We start from the raw sequence: 26,304 nt of genomic DNA, 5'->3' as shown, positions 1-26,304 counted from the left end.
TTTCTTACAGTGATGCTGAGTGGAAGAATCTTAGAGAAGCAGCAGTCAAGATCACCCAGCTCTAACTGGCACTCTGTCAGTTACAACAATGAGGTGCCAGCCTGATCATGAAATTAATGTGTAAGTGAGTGAGTACTCCACAGACATATGTACCCTTAATGTAGTTCTCAGAGGGTTTCAGCATGACACAGAATGTGAAATACAGGTACTACTCATTTTTCCCAGCTGGGTGAACTGGAGCAATGTGAAATAAAGTGTCTTGCTCAAGGACACAACACGCCACTATGAGCTGTGAGTCAAATACCCTCACCAGTAAGCTATGCACTTTCACAAAGCTCTATAAAGAGGGTAACTGCAATGCATTCATAGGGGTGGTGTCCATGGTTGTGTAATCAGCAAATGAAAGAGTTAATATTACTCAAGCTCTCAATTCAAATTCATAATAATGGAATTGGATGGTGACAGTGAATCATGGGAATCTGCGAAAGCAGCAAAAAAAAAAAAAAAAGAATAGGGAATATAGGAAGGATAGATAATTAAATTCTAAGTTCAAATATGTAATTTTTATTATTGAGTGATGAAAATAGCAAACCAGTTAATATTAGCCTGCCATTGAATCTTAAAATGAATATTCAAATCTCAGTGTTCACATGTGATTAACAACAAATGATGGTTGGAATGGGTAGAAAATAAAGAGGGATGGTATATAGTAAAAGGAAGGTAAGAGTTTTGAATAGGTGTGGAAATTTAAACATGTATATGAACAGTCTGTTGATGTATTTATGCATAAAGCTGTAAGTCTGTGTATTCATAAGCTCTTATGCACCATTATATATCCATTTCCATTTTCATATATGTTTGTACATATATATTTTTGCATAAATGTTTGTACAAAGTTTGCACTTTTATACATGGATGTGTAGCTGTATGGACATGAGCATGTGTGCTTGCCTACATATACATACAGACATCCATTCGACTTCATACACTAGATGTAGGAATGAATGTGTGTGTGTGTATGTGCACGCACATGTGTGTGTGTGTGTGTGTGTGTAGGATGTAGTGTTTGATTGGAATCATGAGTCAGAGAAGTTGGAAGAAGGGCTATATAAACATAGGCATGAATAAGCCAATTATTATTACCAACGTTTCAGAACACACACACTCACACACACACAAACACATACTTACATACGTATATATATATAGAGAAACATACATAGAAACTTAAACAAGTGTTATATATATATATATATATATATATATATATATATATAGTTAAGCAAATACATAAACCATTATATATTTATATAGTTGCAACCATGTGTTTACATATACATAGCCAGACATAGATATATAACCAAATATATTCTTACATCCATATATATACAAAAGAGTATACTATATTTTCCAGCATACAAATCAAATTTTGCAGACCACAATTTACAACCAAAAATGGTGGATTGATTTATACACCAAGACAACTTTGGAGGACAAAAATTCCATATGAAATGCAGCAGGATTTGGAAAGATAGTGATGATGTTTGAATATTTACAGTACATGAACGTTTCTATGTACTACATTGACTTGTATGTAGCAAAATACAGTAAGAGCAAGTAGGTGTGTACATTTGGACAATACACAAATATGCAAGGAATCATAAGTACAAAGTTACCGGTACAAGTGTTAGTATAAACACATGGATAAAAAATTCAAAAATTCAAAAACACATAAGCATACAAAAGTGTGAATGCACACATCTGAGATAGTTGATTAAGCATGCATATTTGTATACAAAACAATCAAGGACATCTATACAAAGCACTCATGTGGGATATGAAATAGTCGCAGTCACCAGAGTACATGTGATTTAATGGCAGTCTCAGTACACACATAAGCAGGCATGCACATATTTATGTGCAGACAACAACACATCCATAAAAGTGCAAGGCATGCACAAACATTCAGGCAGGAATGTATAAATACTGGAATGTGTAAGCACAATCATATCTGAAAATGGAAACATGGTTATGTAAGGGTGCACAAATGCCCATTTATATGCATGTATAAATGGGTATTTTTGGTATAAAGGTATAAAATGGGGTATGTGTGTGCATACACACTCATACACACACACATGGATCTGTACATTGCCTATACACTTGGACGTTAGGCTAGTTAAGTTTTGCACATGTAGTAAGTATTGATTTGATCTTTAGTTTTCAGGTTCAATATCAACCTACCATTAATTGACATCACTAGCAAAGAAATATTTCAACATTGGTTTTAATTATTCACTTCATTCCTTTATTTATCTCTATCAACCCCACCAAACTACACACACATTCAAATGCACACACAGACACAAACATTTTCTGTACAATCATTATACCTGAATATACACATGGAAATACATGTATCAGACTGATCATAAATCCTTTTCCTGTCTAATACATACATTTAAATTTCCATACTGTTTCAAAATCCTTCCCTTCATTTTTTTCTATGTCATTCTTCCCACTCTATGCCATGTTTTCATATCTTCACTCTTTCCCTCTTTTGAACTTTGTGTATTGATATCAAAGATGTGAACTCAAGATTCAATCAAAATCATGCACCCCCCTCATACACACCCACTCCCACGTGCGTGCACACACATACACACACACATGCATACACACTCAAACTTTTTAGAAACTACAAGGAAACTACAATGAAGTTAACTACATAATTCCTGTTCCCTTGTCATTTCTTTAATTTCATGTCATGCACTCTGTAGTTGCCTAAGGTTTTATTCTGAAGCATATGTACATTGCAAAATACACATTTTATGGCAGTAACCTATATTTAGAAGCAAAGAAATTTCAAGAAAAAGATGGAGGAAGAGCGAGATTAGCAATGATGAATTGAAAAAAAGGGGTAGGTAAAAAAGGCTGAGAGCAAGAGCAAGGTGCTACAAGTGAGAGAGAGGGTAGGGAAGATGTAAGTATAGAAAAAAGAAAAAGTGAGTGAATAAAGTAGAGAAAAGATAAAGGGCTAAAGTCAGAATTACTCTTTTCCCAAGTCATGAATCTAATTCTGAGGAGAACAGAGCATAGAAGTAAGAGCAAAGAGAATTTATTGAAAGAAAAAAGAAAACAGGAAAGCAGCTAGACATCCCAGTGAATGGTAGCTGACCGTCTTCTGGGCTTAATATAGTATAAGCATGGAAGCATGTGGACCAGACATAACTGGAGCCAAAATCAAAATTTAAAGAATTATTAAAAGGAACAAGAAAATAACTGAACAAGAAGATAAAATGAAAATTAAAAGGTAAATTAGAAAATGTATAAGGAGGGGGGGGGGGCTATAAAATAGATTATTATATAACTATAAACAAAATTTTACAGACTTTAAGGTATCTTAAGTATAAATGTATGTCATTTCTAAGAGGGCCAGTTTACATAAAGTAAATAGATGAAGAAGGGCATATAAAAGCTAGGGTAAAGATGTCAAGTTGACATACAGATTTACGGTTATCTAAGATGATTAGAGTATAATGATCTGTAGTAAAAAGTAAACCTTTTAAAAATATGATGTCTGCAGAATGTGATTGCATCAAACTGTTTGTTAAATAGATTTCTTTTCTCACATAATATTTCAGAGATTCCCTGCTGCACAGGTAACATGCAATGCAGCCACTTTGGTAAGGTCTTCCAGTCCAAATAATAGACCAGGTAATATTACAGGAAATGTTAGTAGCCTTGAGATACTGGCTATAATTTGCTAATGAGGTGGAAGTTTACTTCTTTACATTTTTGTTGCAGCTCTTATCTTGTCTGGTCTACACGAATATATATATATATATATATACATACACACACACACACAGATATATACTTATGTTTTAAGGCTGCCAAACTGTCATTTGCCACTTTTTTTAGTAACGGATACCTAGTTGATTTCAATGAATTCTCTTTGGTCTTACTTTTATACTCTATTTTTTTTTCTCAAACTTAGATACATGATTTGTTGTGACTCATCTGGTTCTAACTGGCTATATAGCCCCTTCATCTTTTCTCAACATTTTTCTTTGTCTTTCTCTTTTTCCTTCTTACTTTTTACTACACTTATCTCTCTCCTACTTTCTCACTCGCTTTTACTTACAACTCCTCTCTATCTATTTCACAACCTTTCTTCCCATCTCTCTTCCTACCTTACCATAATTAATCTCCCCTTTTCCTCTGTCTTTTTATTGATGTTTCTATGCTCATCATCATCATCATCATCGTTTAACGTCCGCTTTCCATGCTAGCATGGGTTGGACGATTTGACTGAGGACTGGTGAAACCGGATGGCAACACCAGGCTCCAGTCTGATTTGGCAGAGTTTCTACAGCTGGATGCCCTTCCTAACGCCAACCACTCAGAGAGTGTAGTGGGTGCTTTTACGTGTCACCCGCACGAAAACGGCCACGCTCGAAATGGTGTCTTTTATGTGCCACCCGCACAAGCCAGTCCAGGGGCACTGGCAACGATCTCGAAATATATATTTGTGCTTTGTGACTTATCCTTATAAAGAAAACATTCAGAACTTAAATGATTTCATCTTGATCATATTAATGCATTATGTTTATGTACTGATAATGATTTCAATTTGTTTGATGTGTATTATTGCATCAATGTACAGATGCATTTTTATAAAACATTATTACATCAGCAAATCACTGAATATTTGAAACAGCTGTAAAGACCTATCAAGGACTGTATCTTTTCTTTTCCAAGTATATCTATAGTTACATCTACATAACATCTTTTTAGAAAAGATGGAAATGATATAAAGTCACACATACATGCTTGTCCATCTTTTATCTCTATATTACATGCTTGAGTTACACATCACTTACATTTCATTTCAAAGTTTCAGCTCAGAGCTGCGGCCATGCTGATGCACCACCGTGTAAACTAACATTTCTTCCATGGAATTATTTCTACCCTGATTAAGAAGTTGGATTTCAAAAATCTAGACTCCCCAAGCACAACTCCAGTGTTCTCATTCACTGGACACACACACACACACACATTTTCTTTATCATTTAATGTTCGTTTTCCATGCTGGCATGGGATTATATAGTAAGTCAGAGAGTTGCATCAGACCCCAGTAATCAGTTTTGGCTTACTTTCTACAGCTGGATGCTCTTCCTAATGCCAACCACTCTACAGAGTGTACCATGTACTTTTTATGTGTCACCAGCATGGGTGCTTTCATATGTCACTGGCATGGGTGCCTTATACATGGCACTAGTATCATAGTATCAGTGGGGTTACCAAATAACTTGCAAGACAAAGACCTCTTGGTTGAGGTGGGGAATGGAGCCAAGGGGAGTTGCTGTGTGCTAGACATGGGGTTGGAATATGATAGACAGAGATAGTCGTCTTATCATAGAGAATTACTTGGTTATACTAGTAGGACAGGGAAGTAGAAGGGAGTTGGGAGAGAGTTGGGGGGCAGGCAGAGTGAAAGAGAGAAATAGATGGTGTGGGGATGTATTGGGTCTACCCATAGGGAACAGTGATGAGGGTTTAAGTAGTGCAGAGGGATAGAGAGGGATGTTCCATGACAGTGTGAGGAGATATGTTTGAGGATGGAAAAGACATGTCTGTAGCAAGTGACGGTGAGGGAAATTGAAGTGGCCAGGAAGTGGGGTGGAGAAGGGGAAATATATGAGGGCATGACAGAGGACCAAAATATGTGGCACATTACTGTACTCAAGAAGACTCACCCACCACAACAGAATTGATATTCTAAAACCAAGCTGCCACATAAAAATGCATTGGTGCGGGTACTGATTCCACATAAAAGTACTGGTGCTAGTGCCACATAAAAAGCACTAGTAATGGTGCTATGTAAAAAGCACCCGGTACACTCTGTAAAGAGGTTGGAATCCACATTGAGGATATCATCCACATCATAAGCAACTACCCAAAATTGTCCTCATGGCATTACCTACCAATGAGGCATGTCATAGCTAGAACATAATATAATGAAATCTTATCAAAGAATAATCCTGAGGAGACAAACATAAGAAGTTACAGTGAGCTGAAGGGTATAACCACACGTACCCCACATAATTCCAAAGAATACTGGTGGAATGTCCCTGTCAAGATGTCAATAAAATGCAAGCACAACAGCCTAGACATAATGGTCTGGGACAGGAAAAGAAACTATGCACAATAGTTGACATCAGTTGCCCAGTAGATGTCAACACATTGTTCAGAATAAACAAAAGGAAAAACAACACAAACTCATCTTTACTGAGTTGATGAGAAATCTGCAGTTACTCCATCCATATTAGAACTTTAGAGTTCTACACTTGGTTATGTGACTAACTGCCTTTGTACCTATCTTGAAAAGATGAGATTCACAAAATCGGAAAGAATACACTTAATAAGAAAATTACAGTTGCAAGCTGTCAAAATGCATAAAACACTCATGAAGTTTAACAGGTAATAAGACCCACTTGTAAGGCAGCGAGATGGCAGAATCATTAGTATGACAGGCAAAATGCTTAGAGGCAGTTTGTCCATTACTACATTCTGAGTTCAAATTCCACCTATGTTGACTTTGCCTTTCATCCCTTTTAGGGTCAATAACATAAGCACTAGTTAAGCACAGGGGTTGATATAATAAACTTATCCCATCTCCTAAAATTGCTGGCTTTGTGCTAAATTAAAACCAATAAAGATCCACATGTGCAATGTCATCCATGTCTACACTCATGTATACATATCTACATATTGATATATATATATATACATACACACACATATACATACACACACACACATATATACATGTATATGCATATATGTATACATATATACAAATACATATACATACACATTTATATATACAAATACACACACACACACACACACACACACATATATATATATACACATATATATATATGTATACATATATATCTTTGGCCATAGGCCAAAGGGTTTTAGGGTCTGAAGAAATGGTGTAAAGCTAAGCCCTTTATGGACGTGAAACCCAGGGTAACCCTATAAACCAACCATATCTATCTTTATCTCTCTCTCTCTCTCTCTCTGTATATATATATATATATATATATATATATATATATATATATATATATACATACATATACACACATATATACATAAACACATACATATACATACATATATATGCATACACACATATATATATATACATGCACACAAATATATACATACACATGTATATACATACATACACATATATATACATACACACACACACACACACATTTACACACACACATATGCACATACACATATTTATATAGTTTATTCTGGAGAAGGGTTGGCTCTTTTAGGCTTAAAAATGCTTCAGTCACAGTGTCTGCTATGGTGACACCTCTACAACTCTATCAGGAATTGAGGGCCCAAGCAATGTCAGGCATGATTTATCTCCTATATTGTTTATTCATCTAAATATCATTAGAATAATTCTAATAATGCAAACTAAGCTAGAATACTGGCTTAGAATGAGATTTACGCAATATCATCACAATTCATGGATGTGTATATTTAATTTATGCATGTATAACTTTGTCTACAAACTGACATTTATTCAATTTTTAAAACAAAGTTTCTTGAGTATTATTATTTTGTAGTAAACATATGTTACTGGTAAGTTCATACAGACTGTATTAATACATGCAATCAATTGTTTTGCTAACAAGAAATACTACACTTATATATTTAAGAAGTATATAATTTGAAAAAATTAATTTTCAATATTAATGAATACTTGTTTCAGCTAATATTGTTTTTATTTTCCATTTACAATAAAAAGAAAAAATCCTAGTTATAACAAGTTAAAAAAATATGTTATAGTAATAAGTAATCAGGAAATTTATTTTGTTTGCTAAAGAGTTGAGTAGATCATTGGGACAAAGATATGAAAGTAGACATTAGAGATTATTTAATGATCTAGTAAGCCTTCACAAGAAACTTGTTAGAAATGAATTCAAGAAAGAACCATAGTCCCAGAATAATGCCAAAACTTTTGAAATAAAAATGTGTTAGATATATCAACTATTCATGCTTATTATACCTGGGCCCTATGGTTAGGCTGTCTATGTCAGAGGAATTAGATGACCAACCAACATCAGACTCAGTACTGCATTGGCTAAACAAATAAAAAAAAGTATAATATAATTTAGAATATTCTTATATATTTGGTGCTTTTTTTTTTTTGCATGAATGTGAAAAATGTAATATTTGATGTTATCCGTCTACATTTGATTTTTGGCAGAAAATGAGATGATAAAAAAATATATTTCAGGAATAGTATTATTAAATTTTTCATAAAACATTTTTTTGAAAAGCTGAAAATAATTTTAAAAACAATTTAAGCAATTCAAACACACACATATAAATATATCTTGTATATTTCATTGTATCCCTGTTAATAAACAAATAATATATATTCTATATTAAAATTACAAACAATAATTTCAAAAAGTAAATAAATCATAATGAATAAGTAAAAGATCACTAAATTAATATTGAGTAATATAAAAATTAATTATATTACTAAATTTATATAAAGTAATATAAAAATTAACAGCTAGAAAAATATCTATTTTTGGTAAGCTGTTGGCAGTCTGTTGACAAATAACTATTAGTAAGACAAAAGGATGAGTAGATCTGGGTAAAAAATTGAATTGTAGTTCTCTAATAACCCTTAAGTACTTTTATATCAAATAGTAATAAAACAGGTACTAAACATTAACAATATGAATTTTAGTCAAGAAATCTAGACTATTTCACATTGCTAAAAGGAAGAAAAATAAAAAGAATGACTTCTTTAATATAATGTAATCAGTCTGACTTGTAATCAAAATATGATGATGAAAAGTTTAGTAAGAGATAAACTTTTCAACAAAATAGACAAAAATATTGAAGTTGAAAATATATAACACATATGTCTTACAATGTGATGATACTAATGTGAGCTTGATATCATTTGTAACTTTTTAATGTAGCTTGTGGCTTTTACTTATATTTTTCCACTATATTTGGCAATTAATTGAACTTGAGTGACTAATAATGTGCCTCAAGCACAGATTCTTACACTATCTTTATAAGGTACAAGTGCAATGAAGTAGAAATGTGCCCTTTCACTCTGAATTTATGACACTATTTGAGGACATTTGAGGAAAAGTTTTTCCTGTTCATGATCAAGAATTGTATATATATCTTTCTGGTTTGGGGATGTGATAGTTAATATGAAAACAAAAATCATAGAAGTTAAAAATTTCTAATATTGAAATAGAAGTTTGGCATTGTTTTTCACTAAAGAAATTTCTAAGTTAAGCGACAGACACCCTTAATTTTATTTATATATAAAAAAAATATACCAAGGTCAAAGAGATAATTTTAATCTGACAATCTATCAAACAGAAAACATACAGGAAATTAGTTGAATCTGTTTTCCTCTGCATTTAAATATGAATAAAGACTGACACATAAACCAAATATTTGGAAGAAAGTTTGAAGCTTGGTTAAGTTAACAGAGAATTTTAAGCAAAATTTTCAGGTTTACAAAAAAAGTAGATATAAACTTTCATGACTATAATCTTGAGTTCAAGCAGTAATAAAACACAAGATTCTTCTGAGTTCTTCATCATAAAAAGAATTAAGATCACAATCTTATACTCCAAAAACCATTGGCATAATTTATATGAATAAACATAAATTGAATATCACATTGTATAGCAAACCATTTTTATACTGATTTGTCATCATGTTTGTACTAAAGAATCCTCTTTACAATATACTCTTTGTATTTAGAAATTTTATAATACAGAAGTAACTTTGACTTTAATTCAAAATTATAATTCATGCTATATATTCTTTAACCCTTTAGCTTTCAAGTTACTCTGTCAAATGTAATGCCTATTTATTCACATTGTTTTGAAGTAGTCACTCATTAACTCATAGCTCTGAGATTTCAATGATGTGGTTGTTTATTTCTAGAATGTCATTGTAAGGTAGATGTGAGAGACCTGATCTGGCCAGTCTGAATGAAAAAGAGGTTTAACATTTGGACCTAATATGGCTAGTTTGAATGCTAAAGAGTTAAAAGAATATCTATATGCCAACTAAGTTTGATTTGAAGTTTGTCTTAGTGGAATGTAAAAAAGTGGTAAAAAGATTGAATCAACCAGATAAGAATATTTACATGAACAAGACTACTTTCTGTCAGTATGAAAAAGCTTTAGGAATATCATAGGCCATATTAATTTGTAGGGTTAATACCAAAAAGAATGAAGGCTGCTCTCTTTTGCAGATATTTTACGTATTAAATTATGCTTAGAATGTTTTCATCGCCTTTCATAGTTTCATATAATTAATATTTATGTAATAGGTGTATTCTCTATGAAATTGATATAATATATATAGACATAATATTACTTAATACAATTAAAAAGATGGTTAACATGATAACAATATTCAAAAGTGGGAATCAGCTGAAATGAAATACCACTTCCATTTCATAGTGGCTAAGGGTAGAAAAGACATAAAAATCTAAATTTTCAGAACTTGCCCACAAAGGCAAACACAGAAAAATAGATATAAAGTAGTGAAAAACAAAACAAAACAAAAAACAACCTAAAATCCAACAAAAATATTCTACAAACTATAGGTTAGAGTTTGTGATATTTATAGCCCGTTTTAGAACTGGATATTCACTTTAGCAGTAATGGCAGAATATTTTATGCTTCATTAAATGGAGGAAAAACTCTTTTAAAGTTATCAGTCACACATATGATCCAATGATTTATAGTTCTCATCACAGAATTTCAAAATCACTTGGGGAAATAGAAACATTTCATACACTATTAATCATGATGGGAAACAAATAAATAGGTAAATGACCTAGGAATACCATCATTGGAAACATTTGCACTTGTGATGTTAATTCTTCAAAAGGATTTTTTATTTAAATTACAAGTAGGAATTGGATCTGAAATAATCTGGAGCTGGAGATGTTAGTATACTTTTCAGAGAAAAGAGAACACATTGTGTAACTGATGTAGTTAGAATGAATGATATAATAATACGTTTGAAACAACTGTGACCATGATGGCCATTGTACTCACCGCATATGTCCAATGCTCAGTAAAACACTATTTATATTGAGAGGGACCAGTTCTATGAAACCTTATGAAACTAGTGCAAATATAGATTTCAGAAATTTTGTAAATGTGGTGGGGACTTTAATATCCACCTAAGTGTGTGTGGATAACTGAGATTATAGTTGAAAAAAAATTGCTTAATATTTTTTAACTTCTAAGAAGTTGATTCATTCATGACCCTGGGAAACTAGCCCATCACCTGATCAATTTGTGAGCCAAAATTATTTTATCCAGACTGAAAAAGAGACTCTGAATTAAATGTTCAACCCTGGTGACGAATCTAATCATGAAACTGAGTTTTGAGATTAGGATGAAAGCAGCAAAAAGAAAACCTTCATAGAAATAAGAGTGGATATGTTTAAAAATTCTTCAGGAAGGGGCATCTTCCTCACAACATTAGTAAATACTAAGGAGTGGATAGAAAACTTCTTTAGAGTTTAGAATAGATGAGGATTCCCAAATGGCTGTTGTAAGACTTTAGCTTATAATGAGTTAAATCTAATAAGTTGTCATTAATTTTCAATACTAATTCAGCAGATTATGCTCAAAAGTATTCCAGCCATGACCATTCCAACTTTTTACACATATCTATGATTACATTACATAACAGCCTTCTCTTTTTATTATGATAGGTCTAATTTGGGGAAAATAAGGCTGCTATTTCTAGAAGGTCGAGGAGTTCATAGGTAAGTTTTTAAATAGACAGTTGGTTAATGAAGATTAATTATGGGTGAGAGGTTTAGGGGTCAAATATCTATCATGACTGTGTGAGTAAGAAGCCATATGGTTCCCAACTAATCCTAATGCTGAGGCCTTAGGTAAGTGCTTCTACTGTAATCTTGGGTTGATCAATACAGTGTGAATATTTGGTAGAAATTGTGTGGAAGCCTGCTATATACATATACATGTCATCTTTTCATTTTTTTAATGTTGGCCTGGGTTGGATGAAACTTCTTGAGACAGTATTCCACAACTGGGCACTCATTCTTGATACCAAATCTTATACAGTTCTATATTTAAGAGATGAGGAATTATGAACATTATTTACATTTGATGGATATTTGTCATCTTGTTTGTTGTTAACACAACGTTTCAGCTGATATACCCTCCAGCCTTCATCAGGTGTCTTGGGGAAATTTCGAACCTGGGTTCTCATTCCTAAGGTATTATTCAATGTTGTTGTTATTATTATTATTATTATTATTATTCAGGTCACTGCTTGGAATCAAACTTGGAATCTTGGGGTTAATAACCTGCGCTCTTAACCACTATGCCGTATGCACGTGGGTAATTATAGAGTAAATTTTAGGGCTTATAAATCTATTATTTTCTTATCCTTCCTTAATACCGGTTCCCATACGCTACCTATATCTGTACTCGGTCTGCTTAAGAGGTTGTTGTGTTCTAGCATATGTGCTGCTTCTTTTAGTTTTCATATTTTACAGTGGTGTTCTCTGTCTATTATTTTAACTTCATCCCACAGGAAGAGGTGGTCTCCATTTTTCCATACATAATCAGCTATACCCGATTTATCAATATCTCCTCGTGTCACAGCTTTGCGATGTTTGTCTACCCTTATTTTGAGGGGGGGGGGTCATGTTGGTCATATTCTTTTCTATTGGTGATTTTACTCCAATACTTCACAAGTATCTCCTTTGAGTAAAACCACCAATAGAAGAGAATATGACCAAAGACTGCATATACTCCATCCTTTGCAGTTGTGTTTCACAAAGGTGAAACATGCTCTCCTACTCAAAATAAGGGTAGACGAACATTGCAAAAGTGTGACATGAGGAGATATTAATAAATCGGGTAGAGCTAATCATGTATGGAAAAATGGAGACCACCTCTCCCTGTGGGATGAAGTTAAAATAATAGACAGAGAACACCACTGGGAAATATGAAAACTAAAAGAAGCAGCACATATGCTGGGACACAACAACCTCCTAAGCAGACCGAATGCAGATATGAATAGCATATGGGAACCGGTATTAAGGAAGGATAGGAAAATATTAGATTTATAAGCCCTAAAATTCACTCCATAATTGCCCACAGGCATATGACATAATGGTTAAGAGCATGGGCTACTAACCCCAAGATTCCAAGTTCGATTCCAAGCAGTGACCTGAATAATAATAATAATAATAATAATAATAATAATAACAACAACAACATCGAAAAATTGGTGAGTTTTCACTTTGCAGGATGAAAACAGCATCAGAACCACCCAAGTAGTACAAATGTGAAGATATATCCACACACATATGCGCGCGCGCGCGCGCACACACACACACTCATTTGTGATGGGCTTCTGTATGTCTTTTCTTTTTGTCTTCCAAATTTCATCTACAAGGTATTGGTCAACCCAAAGTTACTTTAGTGTTGGAATCAAAATTTTAGTATAACCAAATGAATAAATACAAAATACAACTGTTTTATTACGTAAGTATCTTGCCTTACTTTTTAAGAAGGCAAATGGAATTTGTGGCTACCATGCATTAAGCAACTGCATAAACAACGTAAATGAAGACCTTCTGGCTAGGAGTTGAAACTAAGCCTAAGATTCAATTTGCTAGGAATTTACTGCTGCAATGTACTGCAAATTGCATGTGTATGAAAGTGTATGTGTATAATGATATCTAATTCAACTTAATATAATGCAATTTACAATGATACAGCAATCTGGAATTCTAAAGAGGAATTCAATTATTTAGAAGTGTTTTTTTTAAAGTAATATTAGACAATACAAAGTTAAATTCTGCCCTGGCAATTATTAAGCAAAGATTAAACTATCTTCCTTAAATTAAATAATAATTTTAGAAAACAAAAAACAATATATACTATTTTTTGCTAATAAAATTATATGAAAATTCCCCAATCAGATATATATATATATATATATATATATATATATCATATAATTAACATGGAGAATGCGTGTATCAAGAGAAAATGATTAAACTTTGTATGCCTATTACATACAAATTATAATAATTAAGAGTTAGATTTTCCATAAGAATGAAGTTAAATTCAAAGATAATATTTCAGCATACTTACCCGTAAGAAGACTGTCCATTTGTAATTACTCGCACTACATATAAGACGCATGTTAATACTTTGATAACCAAATTGAAAATCCTAATCCGTAAACCTAAAAGAAAAAGAAAATATAAAATACATGAAACAGATTCATAATTGTGTAGGAAAAAAAAATTAAAATTTGTTAACAAAAGGAAATGAAAATGAATAAACTTACCACAAATGCATATTAAAAGATTGGTTTTGATATAGAATAAAAGCTACACCACTGTAAAGTTTTCCCCAAACATATACATAGGCCAACATCTGATTCTCAATACAAGCTAACAGTTTGTTAGTCTTTCAGTGATCATCAGGCCTATTTAAAATAACAATCAAATATTCTCAAATTACACCCTACTACCTTTAAAAAAGGAAGGACACAATATATATACACATATATATTTCTTTTATTCTTTTACTTGTTTCAGTCATTTGACTGTGGCCATGCTGGGGCACCACCTTTTGTTGAGCAAATCGACCCCAGGATTTATTCTTTGTAAGCCTCATACTTATTCTATTGGTCACTTTTGTTGAACCGTTAAGTTATAGGGATGTAAACACACCAGCATCAGTTGTCAAGCGATGTTGGAGGAATAAACACAGACACACAAACACACATATATATATACGACAGGCATCTTTCAGATTCTATCTACCAAATCCACTCACAAAGCTTTGGTCAGCCCGAGGCAATAATAGAAGACACTTGCCCAAGGTGCCATGCAGTGGGACTGAACCTGAAACCTTGTGGTTGATAAGCAGGCTACTTACCACAAATCTGCTCCTGCACCTTTGGAGAGAAGTTTTTTTCTCAAAGAGTTAAGATTGAGAAAAGAACCTTTTTAGAAAGTCAAAAGACACTAACCTTTAGGAAGAGATTTCACAAAATGTGCTTTTATAAAAGCAAACCCTACACACATTTTTTGAAATTTCTTCCCAAAGGTTAGTGTCTTTTGACTTTCTAACAAGATTCTTTTCTCAATCTTAACTCTTTGAGAAAAAATCTTCTCTCCAAATATTATAACTGTATCAAGGAATTTCCAAAACACACACTCTCTCTCTCTCTCTCTCTCTCTCTTTCTCTTTCTCTCTCTCTCTCTGTATATATATATATATATATATATATATATATATATATATATATATAAACATAATTAAGGGATCAGCAACAGTTGCTTCACCACATACTGAAGTTCAGAAATAGCAGCTAAAGTGCTAAAACTCCAACAGATAGCAATACTTGTAACTCACAAAGGCAAAGCAAGAAGAAAAAAACAACGAAACTAACCAGTCTTAGTTAATCATAGACGCGTTTCTGGATCAGAATAGTAAAAACCTTCATTTCCTCATCAGTATGATATTCTAGTTTGCAAATTTGGAGCTGCTGGCAATTGTGCATGCACGACCAAGCGACATCGTGCATCAGCACAATATGAACAGCACCTCCGGACTTACATAGGCCAGTCAGTCTGTATCCCTCCTCAAGAATTACCATGTGCATCACAAGCAATACCGCAGAAAATCTGCGATTTACTATCAGGGAGTGAATAATTATTACAAATAAAAAAAATAATCCTTTACCCTTTTATTTGTAATAATTATATACATATATATATATATATATATATATATACATATATTTGTTCTCATTACATTATATCTACCGATTGTGAGGCCAAAGTTATTGCAGGCTGTGGAAAAGCAGTTCATGCTCTGCTGCATCTGGGCTTCTGTGGCAGCGTTGAGTGTGCACTCATCTGTAAACTGAGTCCTCTTTTACCTTGGTCCTGGCCTGTAGCTTCCACTGGTTGAAGAGTCTGCCATCAGTCCTGAATCTGATCTTGATGCTGGTTTTGCCATTGTTGCAGAATGCATCAGATAGCATGTCTGAGAAAGACATGCTGAACAGTGTAGGTGCAAGTACACAGCCTTGCTTGACTCTATTAGTGACTGAGAATGCATCAGAAGAATCTCCACTGTCCAGTACTCAAGTGAGTATGCCATCAGGAAACTGTTGCACCATGGTTATGAATTTGTCATGGTAGTCAAACTCTCCTATCATCTTCTACACCAACAGAGGTGCCACCTCCTAACAACAGAACAGGATGGCAAGGGCACAAAGAAAATCTTAAATAAGTGTTTGCATACACATACAGATATGATGTATGTATGTATATATATATATATATATATATATATATATATATATAACACACAAATACAATGTGAAGAATGTGCATATGTATTAACTTAGTAGCAAAAAGAAACAATAACACACCAATGTGAGCATATATATGCCACCTGGTCTCAATGAAAAAATTTTGTGACTAATGGAATTGTTAATTTTGCAGATAATAGCCTAACATTCTATAAACTTATTCAGATAGTCATATACCAACAGGCATGTGTGTGTGTGTGTGTATACAAGCACACACATGCATGCATACATGAAAGCATTCATGCATCATGTATTGTAGTTTTCAACACAACTTCATGCATAGCCAATTTCTTACTGGACACATATTTGAAACACGTTTGATCATATTTCTAACATGGGCCCCCTCAGATGATTAATTAGCCCTGATTTTAAAAATTTGTTGTAGCAAATGTAGCACAGTTTTGTAGAGGATCTTACCAGCAGCAGCTCTAACTTGAACATTCATCAGTCAAGCAGTAGATGAGCACGTCTTTGGGTGTAAAGAACAGCAGTGCTTTGTCAGAGCTGTCAAAGCTATTCAATATCTGAACTTTCATAACTGAAAAGCCTGACTTTAGAAAGTGCAATAAATCAAAGATAGTGCAGGCAAGATTAACTCTGAGCCCTCTACCATGCAGATTTTGATAATCTATAGTGAATGAATATATGTATATATGCATATATGAATTTACTATAGACTATATGTCTACCTATATTCATGCTTATATATATAAATGTCTACCTACATTCATGCTTATATGTGAGTGTGTGTATCTCGCTCTATAGCTAGTATTAAAAAAATTAAAGTACAGATGGTTTCTGGTCATCTTAACCTTTGTGGTGTGGCTGGATCTATAATTGATTACACTGAAAAGCGGGTTCAGTACAACACTTTATCCACTCATAACAAATTCAAACAAAAGAATTTCTTGGAATTTTGGAACACTTATATGGACTTACTGAGATAAGTAAGTGGTCTGAGTCAGTCATTAGTTAACTTCCACCATACATTCATGTATGTGTATGAGCATGTATATCCCAAAGCACTTGTTGCAAGACATATCAAAAGCAAACAGGATAACCATAGACATAAGAATTATAGAACATTAAAGAGCCCAGTAATGTCAAAGCATGTATAATGTGAAAATGAAAACCATATGGTAGCACATACAAATATATATATATATATATATATGTGTGTGTGTGTGTGTGTGTGTGTGTGCGTGTATACATATATACATGCATACAAATATACATACATAAACACACATACAAATTTATAAATAACTACACACACACACACACACACACACACACACATATATATATATATATATATATATATAGAGAGAGAGAGAGAGAGAGAGATACAAATATAAACATATACATACATAAATACAAATATATATTTAAGAATATATACATATACAAAGATCTATATATATATATATATATATATATATATATATATATATATATGCAAAGATATATATACATATACACAAATATATACATATATATAAATATATAGACATATACATAAATATATAGACATATATATATACAAATACACATATATAAATATATGGACATATATAAATATGTACATATATATATATACATATACATAGATACAAATATGCATATACATATAAACAAATCTAGATCCCTCTCTCTTGGAGAGGCACAAGCACTTACACACATGTGTGTATATATATATATATATATGTATATGTATATATTTCTCCTTTCAGAAATAATTAGCAATGTTCACATAATGGAGAAACCCAGTAATCATAATATCACAAATGAATTCCATGAGGAAAACAATGTAATTACAAGTTAGAAAATGCTGATTTAATGTTATTCCTGTGCAATGCACATGTGTAAATGTTAATGTTGTCCCTGCCAAATTTAGAGTAAGTAATTTTGATTTTAATAATGAACACTGCCAAAAGAAGAAAACAAAAACAAAAACAAAAAGCAAAGCATAGAATTCTGTATAATGATTTGTTATATTACTCAATTGAAGCAAATCTCCAGCAGACCATAAAGGAATTGCTGAAAATATGTCATTCATTCATGCCTGTTTTGTTGTTCATAAGAACTTTAAACAGACTGGAGTAAAAAATAAACTGACACCAACGTTCTTTCAAGATTAAAACTTACTATGTATCATAGAAATAGTTTCCATCAATACTTTTTATTTGTCACCTGCTAACCACTGTTATATAAATATTTCACGTTGGTTGTAATTTTGTGCTTACATTCAGTCACATTTAGAAGAATGGACTGAGATGTGCGAGGCTTTAATTGTTTTTTATTGAAAGGTGTGTAAAATATCACAATAGTCAACCCTGTTGTTTGCATCTAATGCAGTAGGTTTAACATGCAAAAGTTTCGGTAACTTTAAGATTTGTTTGTGAAATGTAAGTTCAATATAGGGTGAAAAAATTAAGTATTAGAAGAATACTTATTCTGTAAAACTGCCCATCTTTCATTTGATATATACATATATACATATCATTTCATAGATACTTATATGTATATATCAAACAAATGATAGAAATTTTAAATTACATAGGTGATTGGTTTCATTTTCAGTGAAATTCTTTGACTTCTTTTCTGTATTATTCTTTGATATGGAAGTAATACAATGAAAACACTGAAAACATTCAAAGACAAACTGGTAATAAATAGTGGACAGAGGCCTATAGAATTTTAATAGACACTCTAGAATTATGTGTTCAGGTTAGCTGTACAGCTAACCGTTTAATAAGTCTGCTAGAGTGATCTGATAGTTTCATATATTGCACTGCATATACGAGTAAGTAGATAAGATTCCTTAAAGTAGTATTTTAGGCAGAGCCTTACTTTTGAGTGTCAGAGTACTCATCTTTCCTCAACACTAACATTATCCATCCTTTTTTTTTCTTAACTGAGTAAACTAATTTTTCCTGGTAAATTACAACAAAGCTCTTGAACAGAAGACTTCAAAGAAGTATAAAAGTAGATGAAACAAATATGGAAAAAGATCTTTTACTCTCAAATAACAAAACTATTTCCCAAAGTTATATGAATGTTATTTATAAAAAAAAAAGAAAAGAAAAGAAAAAAGAAAACTTTATATAATTTCCCTCAGTGCAACTAGAATACATCTCATAATTGAGTATTGTTTATTAAGCTTCCTTTTAACTTCAGTACATTTTTCAAGAAAAATTAGCTTATGCTGAAAAGGAATTTTTTTTAATCCCATCATCTAAAGAATAATCACTTTTCTTTTCTCTGGTGCTATGAAATTACTGAACCAGCCATGCTACTTCACAATAATTGAACAAAAGTTAAAACACACGTGAAAACTGCAAAACAAATTGGAATAATATCATGTAGTGACAAAGTAAAAGATAACAGTAAACCTTTTTCTTTGTCTGTAAGTAAAACATTTGTCAATTTTGGATATGTGTAAAATCAGCTATCATAGGAAAGAATACTATCAATTAACTACTGCATATTACTGGTATTGTTGATATCAATCTTGGAGAGAAGAAAAATAAAATCAACATAGAGAATATTTGAACTCAAAACATAAATAGACAAAACAAATACTGGCACTATAATTTATGCCATCATGTCATAATGTCGTAATCAAACTTGAATTAGAAAAATACCATCTCCAGTACAACATAAAAACTATCACTAATAACCAAATGGGCAACCAAGGAAGATTGAGCCACTGAGAAAATTAGACATAACCTCAATGAGTTGTGTTCATTAACCAAAGAGCATGGGGCTGCAGGTTCATCCACTGACCCACTGACTGATGAAAACAACATTCTTCACAATATTCCAAAGAAACGTGGGAGATTCTACAGAAGCAATTTTGCTGTTTTCAGTGATTCTGATTGATTGACTTAAAAAGTATTAATAAAATAAACTACAACATATGCTCAGACATCAGTAGCAATAAATAAAATCAAACATAACTCAGCAGTAGGCCTTTCTATTCTGAAGAAGCATCAACATCAGTTTGCATTCCCTTTAGCTAAATTATGGAGGAAATTACTAAACAAGAACTGTACATCAGATCATTTTCAATCCTGATCTGTAAATCCAGGTTTCAAAGGTAAGACAGAAGGATAAGATGAAAGAGTGCAATGATAGGGGAAGAAAAAGACATTGCCAAGATTAAGGAGAGTCAGAATGATATGGGAGGAAGGAGGAGGTTGAATAGGAAGTGATGCAGTGCTACCCCACATTATATATGCATAGGCAGGGTGCTGGATAGGAGAGAAAAGCTGATGATGAAAGGCTAGGGTATATCCTCAAGATAAGATATCCAAGACAGCCTGGTGACAGAGGAATCAGGGAGGGTGGATAAAGTCTGCCAGAATAGAATCTTTTCTCACCCAAACATCACAATTCAGGAGGGTAACAGAGTATAGGTGGTGGAAGGTTGCACAAATCACATAATTTCCTCAGTCATGAGTATCATGGCATGGTGAGAAGAAAAGACACAGAATAGGTAAACTGGTTAGGAGAGTACGTGATGGTACGTGATGGTACAGAGTGGGTACCAGACTAAGCTTGTATGAGAAGTCTTGTCTTCTGCAGCACTGTGTATCACAAGCTGATAGAGTCAAGTGTGTGTATGTGTATATCTATGTATATATAAAGTGTAGTATATTGCCACTTAAGTGTGGCTGACCCCTAGGGGTGGATGTTACTGTTGCTTTTAGCCCCAGGAGGACATCTCCTCCTGGGGCTAAAAGCAACAGTAACATCCACCCCTAGGGGTCAGCCACACTTAAGTGGCAATATACTACACTTTATCGTGCAGTTACTGTTAATACTTCATTTAGAGAATTAACATTGTATGTATATATATATATATATATATATATGTGTGTGTCTAAGTATGTATGTCTGTATGCATGTGTGTGTGTGTGTGTGTATGTGCGCATGTGTGTGAATGTGCGCACACATCCACAGATGAACTTTCTAAGGCCTGATGCCCTTCCTGACACCAACTATCACCTGTGTGAAAGTGAGGTAATAAACTTCCAGTTTATCAAGTGACAAACTCACCAAACTTGTTTCAGCAGAGAAATGGAAATAAACAAACACTGTATGAATGTCAAAATATGTCAAGAAATCTCGACATAGATTTGTGGTGGTCTGCAAGTAAGCAATACTGTTTGCAAGGCTTTTGTTTACAGTCAGCAGACATATGTAAAGAGGAGGGAAATATGAAGTCACACATACACATGCACACAAACACCTATACATACATACATATATACATACATATATACATACATATATATATATATATATATATATATATATATATATATATATATATATATATATATGAAAGAAGGTTTGAAAATGCACTTATTTTAAAGATATTTATTTACTTAACCGGTTTCACTTTTTTAGAAAAAGATTATCAAAAGTCTTTGAGAATAATAGAAAATGTTAAAAAACAGTTTGAGTATTAAAATGCATATATACATTCTTTGATGATAATAAGAGGAATATATTTAAAGTATAAAGCTTTGTATGAGCTTTGTAGTGTTACATACTGATTATCACACATTCTCTGATAAGATGAAAATGTTAAAAACAGTGTAAGTATGAAAATACATATATGGAAAAATACATATACATATTCTTTGATAATAATAGAAAATGTTAGAAACAGTTTAAGTATCAAAATACATTCTTTGATAATAATAATAAGAATATGTTTGAAACAGTTTACAACGTTGTTATAACAAAAAGGATTTGGTAAAATATGTATATATATATACCCAGGAAATATATTTAAGAGTTCGCAAAAAGTTGAGGAGGAACTAACCTAGCTTTTTTCTCTTGTGTGTATTGAGGGAATATATGTGTGTGTGTGTATATATATATATATATATATATATATATATATATATATATATATATATATATATATACATATTCATATACATATGTGTGTGAGTGAGTTAAAGTATGTATTAAAGTAGAATTACACATTTCATCATCCTTCTCCACTCATATTTTTCTTTGATTACCCTTTCTATGCTGACAGTCATCACTCCCCTCCATTTTGTCACTTCCTAGTGACACCAATTGCATTCTTAACACTGCCTCATATCTATCAAAAACCCTACCCACTTTTGTTTGCCATTCACTACATTTACCTCTATGTATCTCTGATCACCTCCACCCCTATCACTATACGTCTCTCTCCCTCTACAATTTTACAGTCTTTACCCATCCTCCTATCATTTGCCTATTTCTCTCATTCCTCCTCTATTTACTATATCCTTCTTCCACTTTTTGCCCTTTCTGTACTGCCAATCATCACTTTCTACCTTTTTAACTATTTCTTTTGACATCTGTCCTACATTCTTACCACTTTCTCCTAATCATATTGACCAAATCCCAGAAACAGTTGTAAAGAATTGCCTGTATTCTTCTCTCTCTTATTTGTCAGGTCAGAATGCAAATCTTCCTAATATCTATCTACATATCTAGGCTGAACTACTTGGGTCCTCGTCTCTTTTATCTATGATGTTAGAGTATGAATTTTCAGGATGTCTACCTACTTTCCTGATTTTCTTGTTTTTCTGCTTAATTATATTTATACTCACTTCCGTATAATTATGTTATAAATAATTTGAAGCCTGTCCATCTTTTATTTTATTGTACTTTCATTAGCTCGACTGATACACTGTCTGTAGCCAACTTGTTTGTCTGGATTCTATCGCCTTTGTTCAATGTTGGATTTTAAGTAACTGGTCCAATCTGAGCACTAACATATTCATAGACATTATACATACATACATACATACATATAAATTATATATAAAATTAGAGGTACCTGTGGGTTTTTACTAAATCAGTAAAAGAAGAAAGATGAAACGAGGTATAAGAAAGAGAGAGAAAGAAATGGACAGAAGTCACCCCCCAATAAAAGGGAAAACAGTAGTAGTAGACAGTGACATTTAGCAACAGAGAGAGAGTGAGAGAGAAAGAGAGAGAGAGAGAGAGAGAGAGAGAGACAGACAGACAGACAGAGCTGGGGTAGAATTATTAAAAGAAATAGGATAGAAGCCAACTCAATGAAAGAGAGTCAGTAACAGTCTATGGAAATTAGTAACTGTTCTTGTTTTTCATAGCTGCCTAAAGCAACATGGCAGATTCATTAGAAGTTAATGGCAGAATGCAGTACCAACTGGGATGCAAGGAGTTGGTCTCAGTCAGCTTCAATTCAATGTACATAATAAAATTAACATAGAGGGTGTTAAATAAAACAAAAATGTTTTTAGGACATTGTCGACAAGAGTAGTTAAAAAGAAATATGCTAGTTTCACAAATTCACTATTGTTGGAAGGCTTTGATTAACTAAGTTTTAGATGTGAAATTATTAGATAGAAACTCTCTCTATGGGTAATTGTTAAATGAGACCCACAATGACATACTATACCACATCTAGGCTGGTGCTACTGCAACTCACAGAGACATTCAAAAGGGCATCAACTTGATTGATTGGCATAAAGTTATTCACAGACACACTCTAGCCCTTGACCCACATATGTGCTGTGTTCTCTCTGTATTTTACTATCTCTTCTACAATGGTCTCTACTCCTTGGAGCTGGGTGGTCTTGTGATACATTCACTAAAGCACTCCTGATTCATTTGCCTCTCCTTCTCTCATTGTGCATATTGTGTCAAACCTTCCAACCTCATATTAATTACTATTTCCAGTACTTCCTTCACAAAATGTCAGCACTGTGGAACTCTCTTTTTGCAATCATTAATTTGTAACATCTCAAAGGGCTTGCAAAAACCATGGGTACAGTCCTATTCTCCAAGCTTAGCTAATTAAAAAAGTCTGTGATCAGAAGTAAATGTAATAAAAATAGAAGTTTCAGTTAGCTATAAATGAAGACATGAGTCAAAAATCTATCAGGGAAATAACCATGCTTGATGAGTAAAAAGGAGTAGAGAGTAATCCTATATGTGTGTACTCAATGTAAACTATGGGTAAACAAAAAATGTGGTGAGATTTTAGGTAGAATAGTAGATGAAGATTCTAAATGAGAACCTATGAAATAAATGTTTTCAAATGCTCAGAAGGCTCTATAAAAGCAAATGATAGCTTCAGTTACCTAGACGACCTAATCAGCTACAAAGATGAGTGTGCTAAAAATGTAGTAACCAGAGTACAAAAAGAGTGGGTAAAATTTGGGGAGCTATTACTGCTACTAGCAACAAATGAATTCTCACTCAGAGTGAATAGTAGGCTTGTGTGTGAGGAAAATAGGCACTAAATGCGGAGGATATGGGAAGGCCAGAAAGAAATGAAGCAAGCATAGTCTAGATAAATGGTTTGTGAGAGCCATGCAAGTCCTATACAGAAATGCTTCCAAGGTGAAACTTTGAGTTCAATGAGAAATGGAGCATGTAGGTTGATGTCCATCAGGACATGTCTCATTCCCTTCTTTTTATAACAGTTACCCAGGTCATTACTGAGGAGTTGAACACTTGCTGTCTATGGAAGTTTTTGAGTTCTATTGATCTGCTTCTTGGAGACAAAATTCCAAATAAGGTGACAAAATCTAGATTTGAGAGATTTCATAGTAAAAGTGTCACAGCTAGCAGGAAAGAGGATAGATCCCTACAACTACCTGGGAAGTGGCTATGCTATATATGCAAAAAAAAAAAAAGGAGTGGGTAGAAATTCCGTGGATACATAAGGGGTGCAGTGAGGTCACAGGCAAAATGACAGAAATAAACTTCGTATGGAGCAGATTCATAGCAGCGAAATAAATCTTTTCAGATACCTTAGAAGCTTCTTTCTCTGGGGAAAATCTATCTATAGTGAAGGTGAGTGTTCTGAAAACCTAATAGCAGGGTAAGAACAGGATGGAAAACATCCAAGGAACTATTATTACTGCTGACAACAGAAAGGTTCTCTCTTTGAGAGAAAGGCAGATTGTAAACAGCAAATGTGATGCTACAAGGTAGCAAAATATGGACACTGGATATAGAAGATATGTAAAAGCTGGAAAAAAATGAGTGGAGCATGCTTCATTGGTTATGTAATGTTAGAGTGAAGGAATGATGGGTCACAAATAAGTTGAGAGAAAAATTAGGTATTACAGAAACCAGATGCAGTATGCAAGACTGGAGATTTCACTGGTGAAAATATGTGATATACATGGAAAATGACAGATGGATAAAGAAATGTCAAGTGATTCCAGTGGACGGAATCTACAGTAGTCGTGGGAAGAAGTAGTGAACACTGATCTCAGGATACTGAACTTCATGAAGGAAATGACAAAGGCCCACACCAACTCACAAGAGGCTGGGAAGGCAAAGACCTAACTCACTCAAGCAACCGTGGAAAACCAGATGTAAAGCGATGACAATGATGATGATTATAATGGAATATAATATCTGATACTGGAGATGGTTGCTTTGTGACTCTTGTTAACCAAAAGGTGATAAAGTACAAATGACAATTTTGCTTTCATGTATGTGTTCGGTGGAAATGATCACTGTTTATGCTAAACATAGAGGGATAGTTACATTTGGCATTGTAAACTAATGAAACACAACTTTCAAGTGCTGCCACTCCTTTGAAAGGTGAAGTGTTCTCTAACATTTTCATATACAGAAGCGAGAAAGAAAAAGATTAAAATAGAGAGAGAAACATAGGTGGATTTAAGAATAACAAGAAATAAATCTCTTAATAATTCTAATCCTACTGATAAGAAAACTAGTTTAAAATATCAATGTCTGTCATTACAAACAACAGAAGTT

General features: G+C 33.1%; 1 protein-coding gene across 27 annotated transcripts in view; it reads right to left on the bottom strand.

Annotated features, from left to right (window-relative positions):
• LOC106878725 (potassium channel subfamily T member 2) overlaps positions 1-26,304 on the bottom strand; it is a 668,752-nt gene that overhangs the window by 143,616 nt on the left and 498,832 nt on the right. For 14 of the 27 annotated variants that reach the window (XM_089357587.1, XM_089357572.1, XM_089357576.1 and 11 more), the window contains 2 exons: positions 14,259-14,352; positions 8,111-8,185 (listed from right to left, as the gene is read on the bottom strand). In XM_089357587.1, coding sequence (XP_089213713.1) covers positions 8,111-8,185; positions 14,259-14,352 — 169 coding nt within the window. The remainder of the gene's footprint in view (positions 1-8,110; positions 8,186-14,258; positions 14,353-26,304) is intronic. The other 13 variants (XM_089357582.1, XM_089357592.1, XM_089357670.1 and 10 more) reach the window with 1 other exon arrangement.

Source organism: Octopus bimaculoides, chromosome 1, assembly GCF_046866305.1.
Source record: "Octopus bimaculoides isolate indiv1 chromosome 1, ASM4686630v1, whole genome shotgun sequence".
NCBI classification, from domain to species: Eukaryota; Metazoa; Mollusca; class Cephalopoda; order Octopoda; family Octopodidae; genus Octopus; species Octopus bimaculoides.
This window is presented reverse-complemented; position numbering and strand designations above follow the sequence as displayed.